Source organism: Coregonus lavaretus (genome assembly GCF_964263955.1).
Source record: "Coregonus lavaretus genome assembly, chromosome: 25".
In the NCBI taxonomy this organism is placed as follows: Eukaryota; Metazoa; Chordata; class Actinopteri; order Salmoniformes; family Salmonidae; genus Coregonus; species Coregonus lavaretus.
This window is the reverse complement of record NC_140012.1, coordinates 45,550,913-45,566,488: the sequence shown is the minus strand read 5'-3', so window position 1 is coordinate 45,566,488 and position 15,576 is coordinate 45,550,913. Positions and strand designations below refer to the sequence as shown.

At 51.0% G+C, this 15,576-nt stretch overlaps 1 protein-coding gene across 1 annotated transcript in view; it reads left to right on the top strand.

Moving 5' to 3' along the window:
- The window catches only part of LOC311100941 (AT-rich interactive domain-containing protein 4B-like), a 241,961-nt gene that overhangs the window by 130,212 nt on the left and 96,173 nt on the right, over positions 1 to 15,576 (top strand). Inside the window, exons 8-9 of the mRNA XM_084141917.1 lie at positions 3,020 to 3,099; positions 6,825 to 6,901. Coding sequence (XP_083998043.1) covers positions 3,020 to 3,099; positions 6,825 to 6,901 — 157 coding nt within the window. The remainder of the gene's footprint in view (positions 1 to 3,019; positions 3,100 to 6,824; positions 6,902 to 15,576) is intronic.

The window sequence follows — 15,576 nt, the reverse complement described above, 5'->3', positions numbered from 1 at the left end:
AGTCTGCAGCAGTGGGAGGAAGAGAGACCAGAGAGGTTGTTGACTCACAGACTCACTTTTCATTTGACATTTTAGTCATTTAGCATACATTATTTTTATTTTTTTCATACTAGCCCACCGTGGGAATCGAACCCACAACCCTGGCGTTGCAAACGCCGTGCTCTACCAACTGAGCTACACGGGACTTGTCAAACTGTTCACCTCTCATGTCTTTCTTTTGAAATGGCATATTGGGTTTGTTCTCTGGCGTATTGGAGGGGGTTGTTCTCTGGCGTATTGGAGGGGGTTGTTCTATGGCGTATTGGAGGGGGTTGTTCTATGGCGTATTGGAGGGGGTTGTTGTCACGAGGGTCTATGTCGTCCAAGTATGACCAAGGCGCAGCGTGTCCAAGAAACATGACTTTATTAAATAAACGTTATCGGACTACAAACAAAAGACGACTCAATGAAGTCCACGGTACACTGACCAAAAGGAACAAAAACCCACAACTCCCACAGGAAAACATACAGCTAAATATGGCTCCCAATCAGAGATAACGAGCCGACAGCTGACACTCGTTACCTCCGATTGGGAGTCATTGACCAAACCTAGAAATAAACCCCACAGAACTGCAAACATAGAAAATCACCCAAATACCCAACAAAACAAAATACACCCTGGCTCAAATACAAAAGTCCCGGAGCCAGAGTGTCACAGTACCCCCCCCTAAAGGTGCGAACTCCGGGCGCACCAGCATACAGTCTAGGGGAGGGTCTGGGTGGGCGTCTGTCCACGGTGGCGGTTCTGGCCCTGGTCGTGGTCCCCACCCCACCTTAGTCACTATCCGCTTCCGTAGCCTCCTCCACATGACCACCCCCCAACTAAACCCCACTGGATTAAGGGGCGGCACCGGACTAACGGGCAGCACCGGACAAAGGGGCAGCACCGGACTAAGGGGCAGTACCAGGATAAGGGGCAGCACCGGGCTAAGGGACAGCGCCGGACTCAATGGCGGATCCTGGCTGGCTGGCTCTGGCGGATCCTGGCTGGACAGCTCATGGCTGGCTGAAGGATCTGGCTGCTCATGGCTGGCTGACGGATCTGGCTGCTCATGGCTGGCTGACGGATCTGGCTGCTCATGGCTGGCCGACGGATCTGGCTGCTCATGGCTGGCTGAAGGATCTGGCTGCTCATGGCTGGCTGACGGATCTGGCAGCTCATGGCCGGCTGACGGATCTGGCTGCTCATGGCTGGCGGAAGGCTCTGGCTGATCCTGTCTGGCGGAAGGCTCTGGCTGATCCTGTCTGGCGGAAGGCTCTGGCTGATCCTGTCTGGCGGAAGGCTCTAGCGGCTCCGGTCTGGCGGACGGCTCTAGCGGCTCCAGTCTGGCGGACGGCTCTGAAGGCGCATGGCAGACGGGCGGCTTAAGCGCCTTTGGGCAGACGGGCAGTTCAGGCCCCGTTGGGCAGACGGCAGACTCTGGCCGTCTGAGGCGCACCATAGGCCTGGTGCGTGGTGCCGGAACTGGAGGTACCGGGCTGAGGACACGCATCTCAGGGCTAGTGCGGGGAGAAGCAACAGGGCATGCTGGACCCTGGGGACGCACATAAAGCCTAGTGCGGAGAGCCGGAACAGGGCATGCTGGACCCTGGGGACGCACATAAGGCCTAGTGCGGGGAGAAGCAACAGGGCATGCTGGACCCTGGGGACGCACATAAGGCCTAGTGCGGAGAGCCGGAACAGGGCATGCTGGACCCTGGGGGCGCACATAAGGCCTAGTGCGGAGAGCAGCAACAGGACGCACAGGACTCGGGGAACACACAGGAGGCTTGGTGCGTGGTGTAGGCACTGGTGGTACTGGGCTGGAGCGGAGAGGTGGCGCCGGAAATACCGGACCGTGCAGGCGTACTGGCTCCCTTGAGCACTGAGCCTGCCCAACCTTACCTGGTTGTATACTCCCCGTCGCCCGACCAGTACGGGAAGGAGGAATAACCCGCACCGGGCTATGTAGGCGAACCGGGGACACCATGCGTAAGGCTGGTGCCATGTAAGCCGGCCCGAGGAGACGCACTGGTGGCCTGATGCGTTGGGCCGGCTTCATGACATCCGGCTCAATGCTCAATCTAGCCCGGCCGATACGTGGAGCTGGAATGTACCGAACCGGGCTATGCCTGCGTACAGGAGACACCATGCGCTCTACTGCGTAACACGGTGTCTGCCCGTACTCTCGCTCTCCACGGTCAGTCCAGGGAGTAGGCGCAGGTCTCCTACCTGACTTCGCCACACTCCCTTTTAGCCCCCCCCCAAGAAATTTTTGGGTAGTACCCACGGGCTTCCAGCCTCGACTCCGTGCTGCCTCCTCATACCACCTCCTCTCGGCTTTAGCTGCCTCCAGCTCTTCACGAGGGCGGCGATATTCTCCCGGTTGTGCCCAAGGACCCTTTCCATCCAGTATCTCCTCCCATGTCCATGAATCCTTGATAGGCGTCCATAAATCCTGTTGCCGCTTGACACGCTGCTTGGTCCTTTGATGGTGGGTTTTTCTGTCACGAGGGTCTATGTCGTCCAAGTATGACCAAGGCGCAGCGTGTCCAAGAAACATGACTTTATTAAATAAACGTTATCGGACTACAAACAAAAGACGACTCAATGAAGTCCACGGTACACTGACCAAAAGGAACAAAAACCCACAACTCCCACAGGAAAACATACAGCTAAATATGGCTCCCAATCAGAGATAACGAGCCGACAGCTGACACTCGTTACCTCCGATTGGGAGTCATTGACCAAACCTAGAAATAAACCCCACAGAACTGCAAACATAGAAAATCACCCAAATACCCAACAAAACAAAATACACCCTGGCTCAAATACAAAAGTCCCGGAGCCAGAGTGTCACAGTTGTTTTATGGCGTATTGGAGGGGTTTGTTCTATGGCGTATTGGAGGGGGTTGTTTTATGGCGTATTGGAGGGGGTTGTTTTATCATACCCACTTTGCTGGGTGCTTTGTCTGAGCAGCCATTCTCTCCCCCCCCCAGGTCATCACCCCAGACTGCCATGAAGAGGCCACCATGAGGAAAGACACCATCTTCATCCGTTCCTTCAAGGACGGCAAATTGTGAGTAATCTGAAGTGCTGCATTATGGGACAGTTGTCTGCATTGTGATGATGTGTAACATGGACCTGTAGAAGCGGTAAAGGCCCTCTCTTCTTCTCTTCTGCTAGGATTCCGTTCAGAGTCAAAATGGAAATGTTTTCTTTTTGAATTAACAGTGTCTGGTAAATGGCATGTATTATTAAATTAGGCTTTGAAATATTCCATTACCTCTGAAAGGCGAAAAAACCTCAAATTGAGAAACTGCACGTCATCTTTCTGCAGAACAGAAAGCCCAGGAAATGTCTTTGCCCTCCCTTAGCCCAGGGCTAAGTGCAGTGTGAACATGGCTTGAACAGACCTCACTAAGTAGCCCAGACGGGGGGGGGGGGGCTGGTTAGTGGACAGCGTCCTCGGGGAGAGTTAAACTGAAGAAGAAGACTCAATGTGTTTAACAACCACAACAACACAGGTCAACGTCATTCCGGCCCGCTGTGGACATGGTTTTAGTTCTGGTATATAAATCATATAGACGGGTTGGGTTAGATTGTTGACAACGTAAACTATAGTTACTCCAATGTTTATTGAAAGCATAAATAAATGTGTACAACAAGCATTTGTTGTCGCTCAATTACATCGTTACAGTTGCTGGTTAGCTAGCTAGCGAATTTTTGCCATATTAGCATAGACATGACATCAGTCAAAACACCTCAAAACAAGACATGGTATCAAGAACAAGATAAAACTAGCTGAAATGAGCCCTCTAGGATTCCCCACATGGCGACTTCATGTCATTGTTGGTAGCTATCTGGCCATCCTGAATCGCAACAACACACAGACTTCTGCCCCATTTGAAGCATGCACATTGTTTTCGTGACGTCAGCTAACCCATCTATGCGACCAGCAATTTTCTATTTCAAAATGTTTTCCATTTCATGCCCACTGAACACGTCCCAGGACTCCATCTCCCCTCTCTAGTGGATGTTCCAATCCTGAGCTGTATTTTTATGTTGAATATATGCCACCCCAGACCAAGCTGAAGACCTATTTACTGTGATATGAAATGGCTTTTGAGGGCCTTTATTAGCTGTGGTCAGAGCAGCTAGCGAGCAGGCAGCTGGCTGGGAGGTGATGGGGAGCGCAGGATAGGAACAGATGATTATCCTGAGAGGACGTGGAAGCTGCTGTAATTGACTGTAGCAGCTAGAGTCTAGATCAGGGAAGCCATAGAGTCTCTAGATCAGGGAAGCCATAGAGTCTAGATCAGGGAAGCCATAGAGTCTAGATCAGGGAAGCCATAGAGTCTAGATCAGGGAAGCCATAGAGACTAGATCAGGGAAGCCATAGAGTTTCTAGATCAGGGAAGCCATAGAGTCTAGGTCAGGGAAGCCATAGAGTCTAGATCAGGGAAGCCATAGAGACTAGATCAGGGAAGCCATAGAGACTAGATCAGGGAAGCCATAGAGTCTAGATCAGGGAAGCCATAGAGTCTAGATCAGGGAAGCCATAGAGTCTAGATCAGGGAAGCCATAGAGTCTAGATCAGGGAAGCCATAGAGACTAGATCAGGGAAGCCATAGAGTCTCTAGATCAGGGAAGCCATAGAGTCTAGATCTGTCCCTAGTTCCTTATCAGCTGCTGCTGCAAAGCTGGAACTGCTGCTGGGACAGATTTGGGTTGCCAGGTTCCTCTGTGTAATAGAAACGGGACAGATTTGGGTTGCCAGGTTCCTCTGTGTAATAGAAACGGGCCAGATTTGGGTTGCCAGGTTCCTCTGTGTAATAGAAACGGGCCAGATTTGGGTTGCCAGGTTCCTCTGTATAATAGAAACGGGACAGATTTGGGTTGCCAGGTTCCTCTGTGTAATAGAAACGGGCCAGATTTGGGTTGCCAGGTTCCTCTGTGTAATAGAAACGGGGCCAGATTTGGGTTGCCAGGTTCCTCTGTGTAATAGAAACAGATGGGACAGATTTAGGTTGCCAGGTTCCTCTGTGTAATAGAAACTGACTCATTCCACAAATTTGACCTTCTTTGCTGAGCACCTATATTGCACCAGGAACAAGCTGTCTGTTGATGACTGTCTGTTGATGACTGTCTGTTGATGACTGTCTGTTGATGACTGTCTGTTGATGACTGTCTGATGATGACTGTCTGTTGATGACTGTCTGATGATGACTGTCTGTTGATGACTGTCTGTTGATGACTGTCTGATGATGACTGTCTGTTGATGACTGTCTGTTGATGACTGTCTGTTGATGACTGTATGTTGATGACTGTCTGTTGATGACTGTCTGTATGAATAACTACAAGCGGCTACACAGCCGTGTTTAGAGTTGTATTGGTTGTGTTTGAGAAGTGGGGGCAGTTCACTGGAATTCACCATCAATATTGTTCTACATCTCCGATAGGCTTTAAGTGAAGAGGAAAACCCATCTTACTGGGATATTAATATCAGAGGAATGGACAGAGCAATCTGTTGCTAATATCAGAGGAATGGACAGAGCAATATGTTGCTAATATCAGAGGAATGGACAGAGCAATCTGTTGCAGCTGATATCTAACGGGATGTCGGAGGTGTGTCTCCAGGATCCTCCTTATCAAACACCAGGCTGAGGCTGATACACGCGCTAGGCTGCTAGGCTGCTAGGCTGCTAGGCTGCTAGGCTGTAATGATCAATACACTAGAACATACCAGATCAATACTAGTAGAACATACCAGATCAATACTAGTAGAACATACCAGATCAATACTAGTAGAACATACCAGATCAATACTAGTAGAACATACCAGATCAATACTAGTAGAACATACCAGATCAATACTAGTAGAACATACCAGATCAATACTAGTAGAACATATCAGATCAATACTAGTAGAACATACCAGATCAATACTAGTAGAACATACCAGATCAATACAGTAGAACATACCAGATCAATACTAGTAGAACATACCAGATCAATACTAGTAGAACATACCAGATCAATACTAGTAGAACATACCAGATCAATACTAGTAGAACATACCAGATCAATACTAGTAGAACATACCAGATCAATACTAGTAGAACATACCAGATCAATACTAGTAGAACATACCAGATCAATACTAGTAGAACATACCAGATCAATACTAGTAGAACATACCAGATCAATACAGTAGAACATACCAGATCAATACTAGTAGAACATACCAGATCAATACTAGTAGAACATAGCAGATCAATACAGTAGAACATACCAGATCAATACAGTAGAACATACCAGATCAATACTAGTAGAACATAGCAGATCAATACAGTAGATGTCTTTCCAATGTCTTTCCAATGTCATTTGGAAAGACATTTGTCTTTCCAAATGTCTTTCCATCCCCCTAACCAAACCCCCTCTAGAATGTCTTTCCATCCCCCTAACCAAACCCCCTCTAGAATGTCTTTCCATCCCCCTAACCAAACCCCCTCTAGATTGTCTTTCCATCCCCCTAACCAAACCCCCTCTAGAATGTCTTTCCATCCCCCTAACCAAACCCCCTCTAGAATGTCTTTCCATCCCCCTAACCAAACCCCCTCTGGATGGTCTTTCCATCCCCCCTAACCAAACCCCCTCTGGATTGTCTTTCCATCCCCCCTAACCAAACCCCCTCTAGAATGTCTTTCCATCCCCCTAACCAAACCCCCTCTAGCTAACGGTTCAATTCGACACATTTCTTTTGTGTTGTTGATTTTGACAGAGGTTGTGTCTCTGTTTCAGCAACACGGTGCTGCGGAAGGACGTGAGGGTGATGGACACATACTCTCCTCCTAAAGCTGACGCGGGGCTCAAACCAGGTGAGATATCACTGTCTGTCTGTGTTCACCCCTGAGGAGGAGAGAGGAGGGAGGGGAGGAGTAGGGGAGGAGGAGAGAGGAGTAGGGGAGGAGGAGGGAGGGAGGAGGAGGAGGGGAGTAGGGGAGGAGGAGGAGGGGAGGAGGAGAGATGAGGGAGGGGAGGAGGAGAGATGAGGGAGGGGAGGAGGAGAGAAGAGTAGGGGAGGAGGAGGGAGGGAGGAGGAGAGAGGAGGGAGGGGAGGAGGAGAGAGGAGGGAGGGGAGGAGGGGAGAGGAGGGAGGGGAGGAGGAGAGAGGAGGGAGGGGAGGAGGAGAGAGGAGATGGGGAGGAGGAGAGAGGAGGGAGGGGAGGAGGAGAGAGGAGGGAGGGGAGGAGGAGAGAGGAGGAGGAGAGAGGAGGGGAGGGGAGGAGTAGGGGAGGAGGAGAGAGGAGTAGGGGAGGGAGGAGGAGAGAGGAGGAGGAGAGAGGAGGGGAGGAGGAGGATGAAGTTGGAGGGGAGGAGGAGAGAGGAGGGAGGGGAGGAGGAGAGAAGAGTAGGGGAGGAGGAGGAGAGAGGAGGGAGGGGAGGAGGAGAGAGGAGGGAGGGGAGGAGGAGAGAGGAGGAGGAGAGAGGAGGGGAGGAGGAGGATGAAGTTGGAGGTGGGATGTGTTCCTCTAGCATACACAAACAGACTAATCACCAGGGTCCGTATTCATAATGTGTTTTAGAGTAGTAGTGATAATCTAGGTCCCCTCTGTCTGACCATGTAGTCTTGTTCATTATCTAAAAGGCCAAATCTAGAGTAGGAGAGATAATCTAGGTCCCCTCTGTCTGACCATGTAGTCTTGTTCATTATCTAAAAGGCCAAATCTAGAGTAGGAGAGATAATCTAGGTCCCCTCTGTCTGACCATGTAGTGTTGTTCATTATCTAAAAGGCCAAATCTAGAGTAGTAGTGATAATCTAGGTCCCCTCTGTCTGACCATGTAGTGTTGTTCATTATCTAAAAGGCCAAATCTAGAGTAGTAGTGATAATCTAGGTCCCCTCTGTCTGACCATGTAGTCTTGTTCATTATCTAAAAGGCCAAATCTAGAGTAGGAGAGATAATCTAGGTCCCCTCTGTCTGACCATGTAGTGTTGTTCATTATCTAAAAGGCCAAATCTAGAGTAGTAGTGATAATCTAGGTCCCCTCTGTCTGACCATGTAGTCTTGTTCATTATCTAAAAGGCCAAATCTAGAGTAGTAGTGATAATCTGGGTCCCCTCTGTCTGACCATGTAGTCTTGTTCATTATCTAAAAGGCCAAATCTAGAGTAGTAGTGATAATCTAGGTCCCCTCTGTCTGACCATGTAGTCTTGTTCATTATCTAAAAGGCCAAATCTAGAGTAGGAGAGATAATCTGGGTCCCCTCTGTCTGACCATGTAGTCTTGTTCATTATCTAAAAGGCCAAATCTAGAGTAGGAGAGATAATCTGGGATCAGTGTTTCGGACCCCTCTGTCTGACCATGTAGTCTAAACTGACTACAGATCAGCAGTACTCCTAGTCTGAGATGCTTTGTGATCACGGCCGGGTCATGTAAGTCGCTTTGGATAAAAGCGTCTGCTAAATGTATATATATGATGTAATGTCCTTCCTGTCAGACCTGGCAGAGAGAGCTGGTAGGAAGAAAGAGTCTGTTCTGTGCTCTGCTGGGTGAAGTGCTCCTGCTGCCACCTCCTTACAATCTATTTCTCTCTTTCTCCTTTCCTACTCTTTCTTCTTCTCTCTCTCTCTCTCTCTCTGGTCCTCTCTCCCTATTTCTTCCTCTCACTCCCTCTCTCTCGTCCTTTCTCTCTCCCTCGTCCTTTCTCTCTCCCTCGTCCTTTCTCTCTCCCTCGTCCTTTCTCTCTCTCTCATCCTCTCTCTCTCTCATCCTCTCTCTCTCTCTCGTCCTCTCTCCCTCTCGTCTCCTCTCTCTCGTCCCCTCACTCCCTCCCTCTCGTCCTCTCTCTCTCTCTCTCTCCCTCGTCCTTTCTCTCCCTCTCATCCTCTCTCTCTCTCTCTCTCTCCCTCGTCCTTTCTCTCTCTCTCGTCCTCTCTCTCTCTCGTCCTCTCTCTCTCTCTCGTCCTCTCTCTCCCTCTCTTGTCCTCTCTCTCCCTCTCTCTCGTCCTCTCACTCCCTCTCTCTCGTCCTCTCTCTCCCTCGTCCTTTCTCTCTCTCTCATCCTCTCTCTCCCTCTCCCTCGTCCTTTCTCTCTCCCTCATCCCCTCTCTCCCTCTCTCTCGTCCTCTCTCTCGTCCTCTCTCTCGTCCTATCTCTCGTCCTCTCTCTCGTCCTATCTCTCGTCCTCTCTCTCGTCCTATCTCTCTCCCTCGTCCTTTCTCTCTCCCTCGTCCTTTCTCTCTCTCTCTCCCTCTCGTCTCCTCTCTCTCGTCCCCTCACTCCCTCCCTCTCGTCCTCTCTCTCTCTCATCCTCTCTCTCCCTCTCCCTCGTCCTTTCTCTCTCCCTCATCCTCTCTCTCCCTCTCTCTCGTCCTCTCTCTCGTCCTCTCTCTCATCCTATCTCTCGTCCTCTCTCTCGTCCTATCTCTATCCCTCGTCCTTTCTCTCTCTCTCATCCTCTCTCTCTCGTCCTCTCTCTCCCTCTCTCTCGTCCTCTCACTCCCTCTCTCTCGTCCTCTCCCTCGTCCTATCTCTCTCCCTCGTCCTATCTCTCTCCCTCGTCCTATCTCTCTCCCTCGTCCTTTCTCTCTCCCTCGTCCTTTCTCTGTCTCTCATCCTCTCTCTCCCTCTCCCTCGTCCTTTCTCTCTCCCTCATCCTCTCTCTCTCTCTCTCGTCCTCTCTCTCCCTCTCTCTCGTCCTCTCACTCCCTCTCTCTCGTCCTATCTCTCTCCCTCGTCCTTTCTCTCTCCCTCGTCCTTTCTCTCTCCCTCGTCCTTTCTCTCTCCCTCGTCCTATCTCTCTCTCTCATCCTCTCTCTCTCTCTCATCCTCTCTCTCCCTCTCGTCCTCTCTCTCGTCTTCTCTCTCTCTCGTCCTCTCACTCCCTCTCTCTCATCCTCTCCTCTCTCTCGTCCCCTCACTCCCTCCCTCTCGTCCTCTCTCTCCCTCTCTCTCTCTCTCCCTCGTCCTTTCTCTCTCTCTCGTCCTCTCTCTCTCTCGTCCTCTCTCTCCCTCTCTCGTCCTCTCACTCCCTCTCTCTCGTCCTTTCTCTCTCCCTCGTCCTTTCTCTCTCCCTCGTCCTTTCTCTCTCCCTCTCGTCTTCTCTCTCTCTCTCTCTCTCTCTCTCCCTCTCTCTCGTCCTCTCACTCCCTCTCTCTCGTCCTTTCTCTCCCTCTCTCGTCCTCTCACTCCCTCTCTCTCGTCCTCTCTCTCCCTCTCTCGTCCTCTCACTCCCTCTCTCTCGTCCTCTCTCTTGTCCTATCTCTCTCCCTTGTCCTCTCTCTCTCTCTCTCTCTCTCCCTCGTCCTCTCACTCCCTCTCTCTCGTCCTTTCTCTCTCCCTCGTCCTTTCTCTCTCCCTCGTCCTATCTCTCTCCCTCGTCCTACCTCTCTCCCTCGTCCTTTCTCTCTCATCCTCTCTCTCCCTCTCGTCCTCTCTCTCTCTCTCTCTCGTCCTCTCTCTCTCTCTCGTCCTCTCTCTCTCTCTCGTCTTCTCTCTCTCTCCCTCTCTCTCTCCCTCTCTCTCGTCCTCTCACTCCCTCTCTCTCGTCCTTTCTCCCCCGTCCTTTCTCTCTCCCTCGTCCTTTCTCTCGCTCATCCTCTCTCTCTCTCGTCCTTTCGCTCTCCCTCGTCCTTTCTTTCTCCCTCGTCTTTTCTCTCTCTCTCGTCCCCTCACTCTCTCTCTCTCTCTCTCTCTCCGTCTCTCTCGTCCTCTCTCTCGTCCTATCTCTCTCCCTCGTCCTATCTCTCTCCCTCGTCCTATCTCTCTCCCTCGTCCTATCTCTCTCCCTCGTCCTATCTCTCTCCCTCGTCCTCTCTCTCCCTCTCGTCCTCTCTCTCCCTCTCGTCCTCTCTCTCCCTCTCGTCCTCTCTCTCCCTCTCATCTTCTCTCTCTCTCTCTCTCTCTCCCTCTCTCTCTCTCGTCCTCTCACTCCCTCTCTCTCGTCCTATCTCTCTCCCTCGTCCTTTCTCTCTCCCTCGTCCTTTATCTCTCTCATCCTCTCTCTCTCTCTCGTCCTCTCTCTCCCTCTCGTCCTCTCACTCCCTCTCTCTCGTCCTCTCTCTCTCGTCCTCTCTCTCCCTCTCGTCCTCTCACTCCCTCTCTCTCGTCCTCTCTCTCTCGTCCTCTCTCTTCCTCGTCCTTTCTCTCTCCCTCGTCCTTTCTCTCTCTCATCCTCTCTCTCCCTCTCGTCCTCTCTCTCTCTCTCGTCCTCTCAGTCCCTCTCTCTCGTCCTCTCTCTCCCTCTAGTCCTTTCTCTCTCCCTCGTCCTTTCTCTCTCCCTCGTCCTTTCTCTCTCCCTCATCCTTTCTCTCTCCATCTTTCTTTCTCTCTCCCTCTCTCGTCCTCTCTCTCTCTCTCTCTCTCGTCCTCTCTCTCTCTGGTCCTCTCTCCCTGCCTCTTTCTTTTTCTCTCTCGTCCTCTCTCTCTCTCTCCCTCTTTCTTTCTCTCTCTCGTCCTCTCTCTCTCTCTCTCGTCCTCTCTCTCTCCCTCTCTCGTCCTCTCTCTCTCCCTCTCTCGTCCTCTCTCTCTCCCTCTCGTCCTCTCTCTCTCCCTCTCGTCCTCTCTCTTTCTTGTCCTCTCTCTCCCTTGCCCTCTCTCTCGCTCTCTCTCTCTCGTCCTCTCTCCCTTTCTCTGGTCCTCTCTCTCGCTCTCTCCCTCTCGTCCTCTCTCTCTTGTCCTCTCTCTCTCTCTCTCTCTCCCTCGTCCTTTCTCTCTCTCTCATCCTCTCTCTCCCTCTCCCTCGTCATTTCTCTCTCCCTCATCCTCTCTCTCTCGTCCTCTCTCGTCGTCTCTCTCTCTCGTCGTCTCTCTCTCTCATCCTCTCTCTCTCTGGTCCTCTCTCTCTCGTCCTCTCTCCCTCCCTCTTTCTTTCTCTCTCTCATCCTCTCTCCCTCTCGTCCTCGCTCTCTCTCTCTCTCTCGCTCGTCCTCTCTCCCTCTCGCTCCTTCCCGCTCCCGCGCTCTTTCTGTCTCCATCGTTCTCTTTGAAGCTTTGGAGATTTTTCTACCAGGTTTCTTCTTCAATCTCTGCTTGTCAGATGTTTTTGTATTGTTTGTTTAATCCCTGTATATTTGATAGTGTTGTGATTACATAAGACAGAGAGAGACCGGTGTCATGACAGCTGAGACAGACACCTCATGTTGCTAGGTTACCATTGTAGCACACCTGCTTCAAGATGTCCACTATCATCCCCGTGCCCAAGAAAGGGAAAGTGAACTAACCCGTAGCACTCCCTTCCATCATCATGAAGTGCTTCGAGAGGCTAGTCAAAGACCATATCACCTCCTCCCTCCCAGACACACTCCACCCTCTCCAATTCGCCGACCGTCCTGACAGATCCACGGACGGTGGCATTGCACTGCACACTGCCCTTACCCACCCGGACAGGAGGAATGCCTATGTGAGGATGCTGTTCATCGACTACAGCTCGGCCTTCAATACCATAGTGACCTATAAGCTCACCACAAAGCTCACGGCCCTGGGGCTGAACTCCTCCCTATGCAACTGGGTCCTGGACTTCCTGACGGGCCGCCCCCCAGGTGATGAAAGTAAGCCACATTACCTCCTCCACTCTGATCCTCAACACGGGGGCCCCACAAGGGTGCGTCCTCAGTCCCCTCCTGTGTACCCACGACAGCAGTAGGCCTGATTACCAACAGCGATGAGACTGCCTACAGTGAGGAGGTAGGCACTCTGACGGCGTGGTGCCAGGTAAACAACCTCTCCTTCAACGTTAGTAAAACAAATGAGCTGATTGTGGACTTCAGGAGGAACCAGCTTCAGCTGAACTGCCCCCATCCTCATCAACGGGGCCGCCGTGGAGGCAGTCAAAAACGTGAAATTCCTCGGCGTACACATCTCAGAGGAGCTGTGATGGTCAAACCACACGGACACTGTGGTGTAGAAGGCACGACAGCGACTCTTCAACCTCAGGAGGCTGAAGAAATGTGGCCTGTCCCCAAGGGCCCTCAGTGTTCTACAGGAGCACCATCGAGAGCCTACTGTCAGGCTGCATCACAGCCGGGTATGGCAACTCCACCGCCGTGTTCTACAGGAGCACCATCGAGAGCCTACTGTCGGGCTGCATCACAGCCGGGTACGGCAACTCCACCGCCGCGGACCGCAAGGCTCTAAAGAGGGTGGTGCGCTCAGCTGAACGTACCATTGGTTGGACACTGTCTGCCCTACAGGACAGCTACAACACCAGGTGTTGCAGGAAAGCCAAGAAGATCATCAGGGACTCCAACCACCCCAGCCATGGCCTGTTCTCCCTGCTTGCATCACTCTGTCGCGGGCATTATAGGAGCATCATGACCAAGAGCTTCTACCCCCAGACCATCAGGCTGCATCATGACCAAGAGTTTCTACCCCCAGACCATCAGGCTGCATCATGACCAAGAGCTTCTACCCCCAGACCATCAGGCTGCATCATGACCAAGAGCTTCTACCCCCAGACCATCAGGCTGCATCATGACCAAGAGCTTCTACCCCCAGACCATCAGGCTGCATCATGACCAATAGCTTCTACCCCCAGACCATCAGGCTGCATCATTACCAAGAGCTTCTACCCCCAGACCATCAGGCTGCATCATGACCAAGAGCTTCTACCCCCAGACCATCAGGCTGCATCATGACCAAGAGCTTCTACCCCCAGACCATCAGGCTGCATCATGACCAAGAGCTTCTACCCCCAGACCATCAGGCTGCATCATGACCAAGAGCTTCTACCCCCAGACCATCAGGCTGCATCATGACCAAGAGCTTCTACCCCCAGACCATCAGGCTGCATCATGACCAAGAGCTTCTACCCCCAGACCATCAGGCTGCTGAATAGCCACCACTAGTCAGCTAACTGCTCCCCCCCACCTCAACAGACATGTTTTACCCTGCCCCCACCCTAACCCTAACCCAATGGACATCTGATCATGTCAGCTAACTGCTCCCCCTTCAATAATCTGTATTATGGAGATAATAATCTGTGAGGGGCATACAGTACATTCGGAAAGTATTCAGACCCCTTGACTTTTTCCACATTTTGTTACGTTACAGCCTTATTCTAAAATGGATGAAATTGTCATCAATCTACACATAATATCCCATAATGACATTTTTTTTCAAATGTATAAAAAAAAAACAGCTGAAATATTACATTTACATAAGTATTCAGACCCTGTACTCAGTACTTTGTTAAAGCACCTTTGGTAGCGATGACAGCCTCGAGTCTTCTTGGGTATTTGGGGAGTTTCTCCCATTCTTCTCTGCAGATCCTTTCAATCTCTGTCAGGTTGGATGGGGAGTGTCACTGCACAGCTATTTTCAGGTCTCTCCAGAGATGTTCGATCGGGTTCAAATCCGGGCTCTGGCTGGGCCACTCAAGGACATTCAGAGACTTGTCCTGAAGCCACTCCTGTGATGTCTTGGCAGTGTGCTTAGGGTCGTTGTCCTGTTGGAAGGTGAACCTTTGCCCCAGTCTGAGGTCCTGATCGCTCTGGAGCAGGTTTTCATCAAGGATCTCTCTGTACTTTGCTCCATTCATCTTTCGCTCGATCCTGACTAGTCTCCCAGTCCCTGCCGCTGAAAAACATCCCCACAGCATGATGCTGCCACCACCATGCTTCACCGTAGGGATGGTGTTGGCCAGTTGATGAGGGGTGCCTGGTTTCCTCCAGACGTGACGCTTGGCATTCAGGCCAAAAAGTTAAATCTAGGTTTCATCAGACCAGAGAATCCTTTAGGTGCCTTTTGGCAAACTACAAGCTGGCTGTCATGTGCCTTTTACTGAGGAGTGGCTTCCGTCTGGCCACTCTACCATAAAGCCCTGATTGGTGGAGTGCTGCAGAGATGGTTGTCCTTCTGGAAGTCCAATCTCCACAGAGGAACTCTAAAGCTCTGTCAGAGTGACAATTGGGTTCTTGGCCCTTCTCCCCCGATTGCTCAGTTTGGCCGGGCGGCCAGCTCTAGGAAGAGTCTTGGTGGTTCCGAACTTCTTCCATTTAAGAATGATGGAGGCCACTGTGTTCTTGGGGATCTTCAATGCTGCAGAAATGTTTTGGTACCCTTCGTCAAATCTGTGCCTCGACACAATCCTGTCTCTGAGCTCTACGGACAATTTCCTTCGACCTCATGGCTTGGTTTTTGCTCTGACACGAGCTGTCAACTGTGGGACCTTATATAGACACGTGTGTCCCTTTCCAAATCATGTTCAATCAATTGAATATACCACAGGTGGATTCCAATCAAGTTGTAGAAGCATATCAAGGATGATCAATGGAAACAGGATGAACCTGAGCTACATTTTGAGTCTCATAGCAAAGGGTCTGAATACTTATGTAAATAAGGTATTTAATCCATTTTAGAATAAAGCAGTAACGTAACAAAATGTGGAAAAAGTTAATGTGTATTATGGAGATAAGTGGCCCTCATGTAATGTTGTCTGTGTGTGTGTCTCGGTGTGTGTTTCCGTGTGTGTGTCCCCGCTTGTCTGTGTCTGTGTGTGTGTGTGTGTGTCTGTGTGTGTGTGTGTGTGTGTGTGTGTGTGTGTGTGTGTGT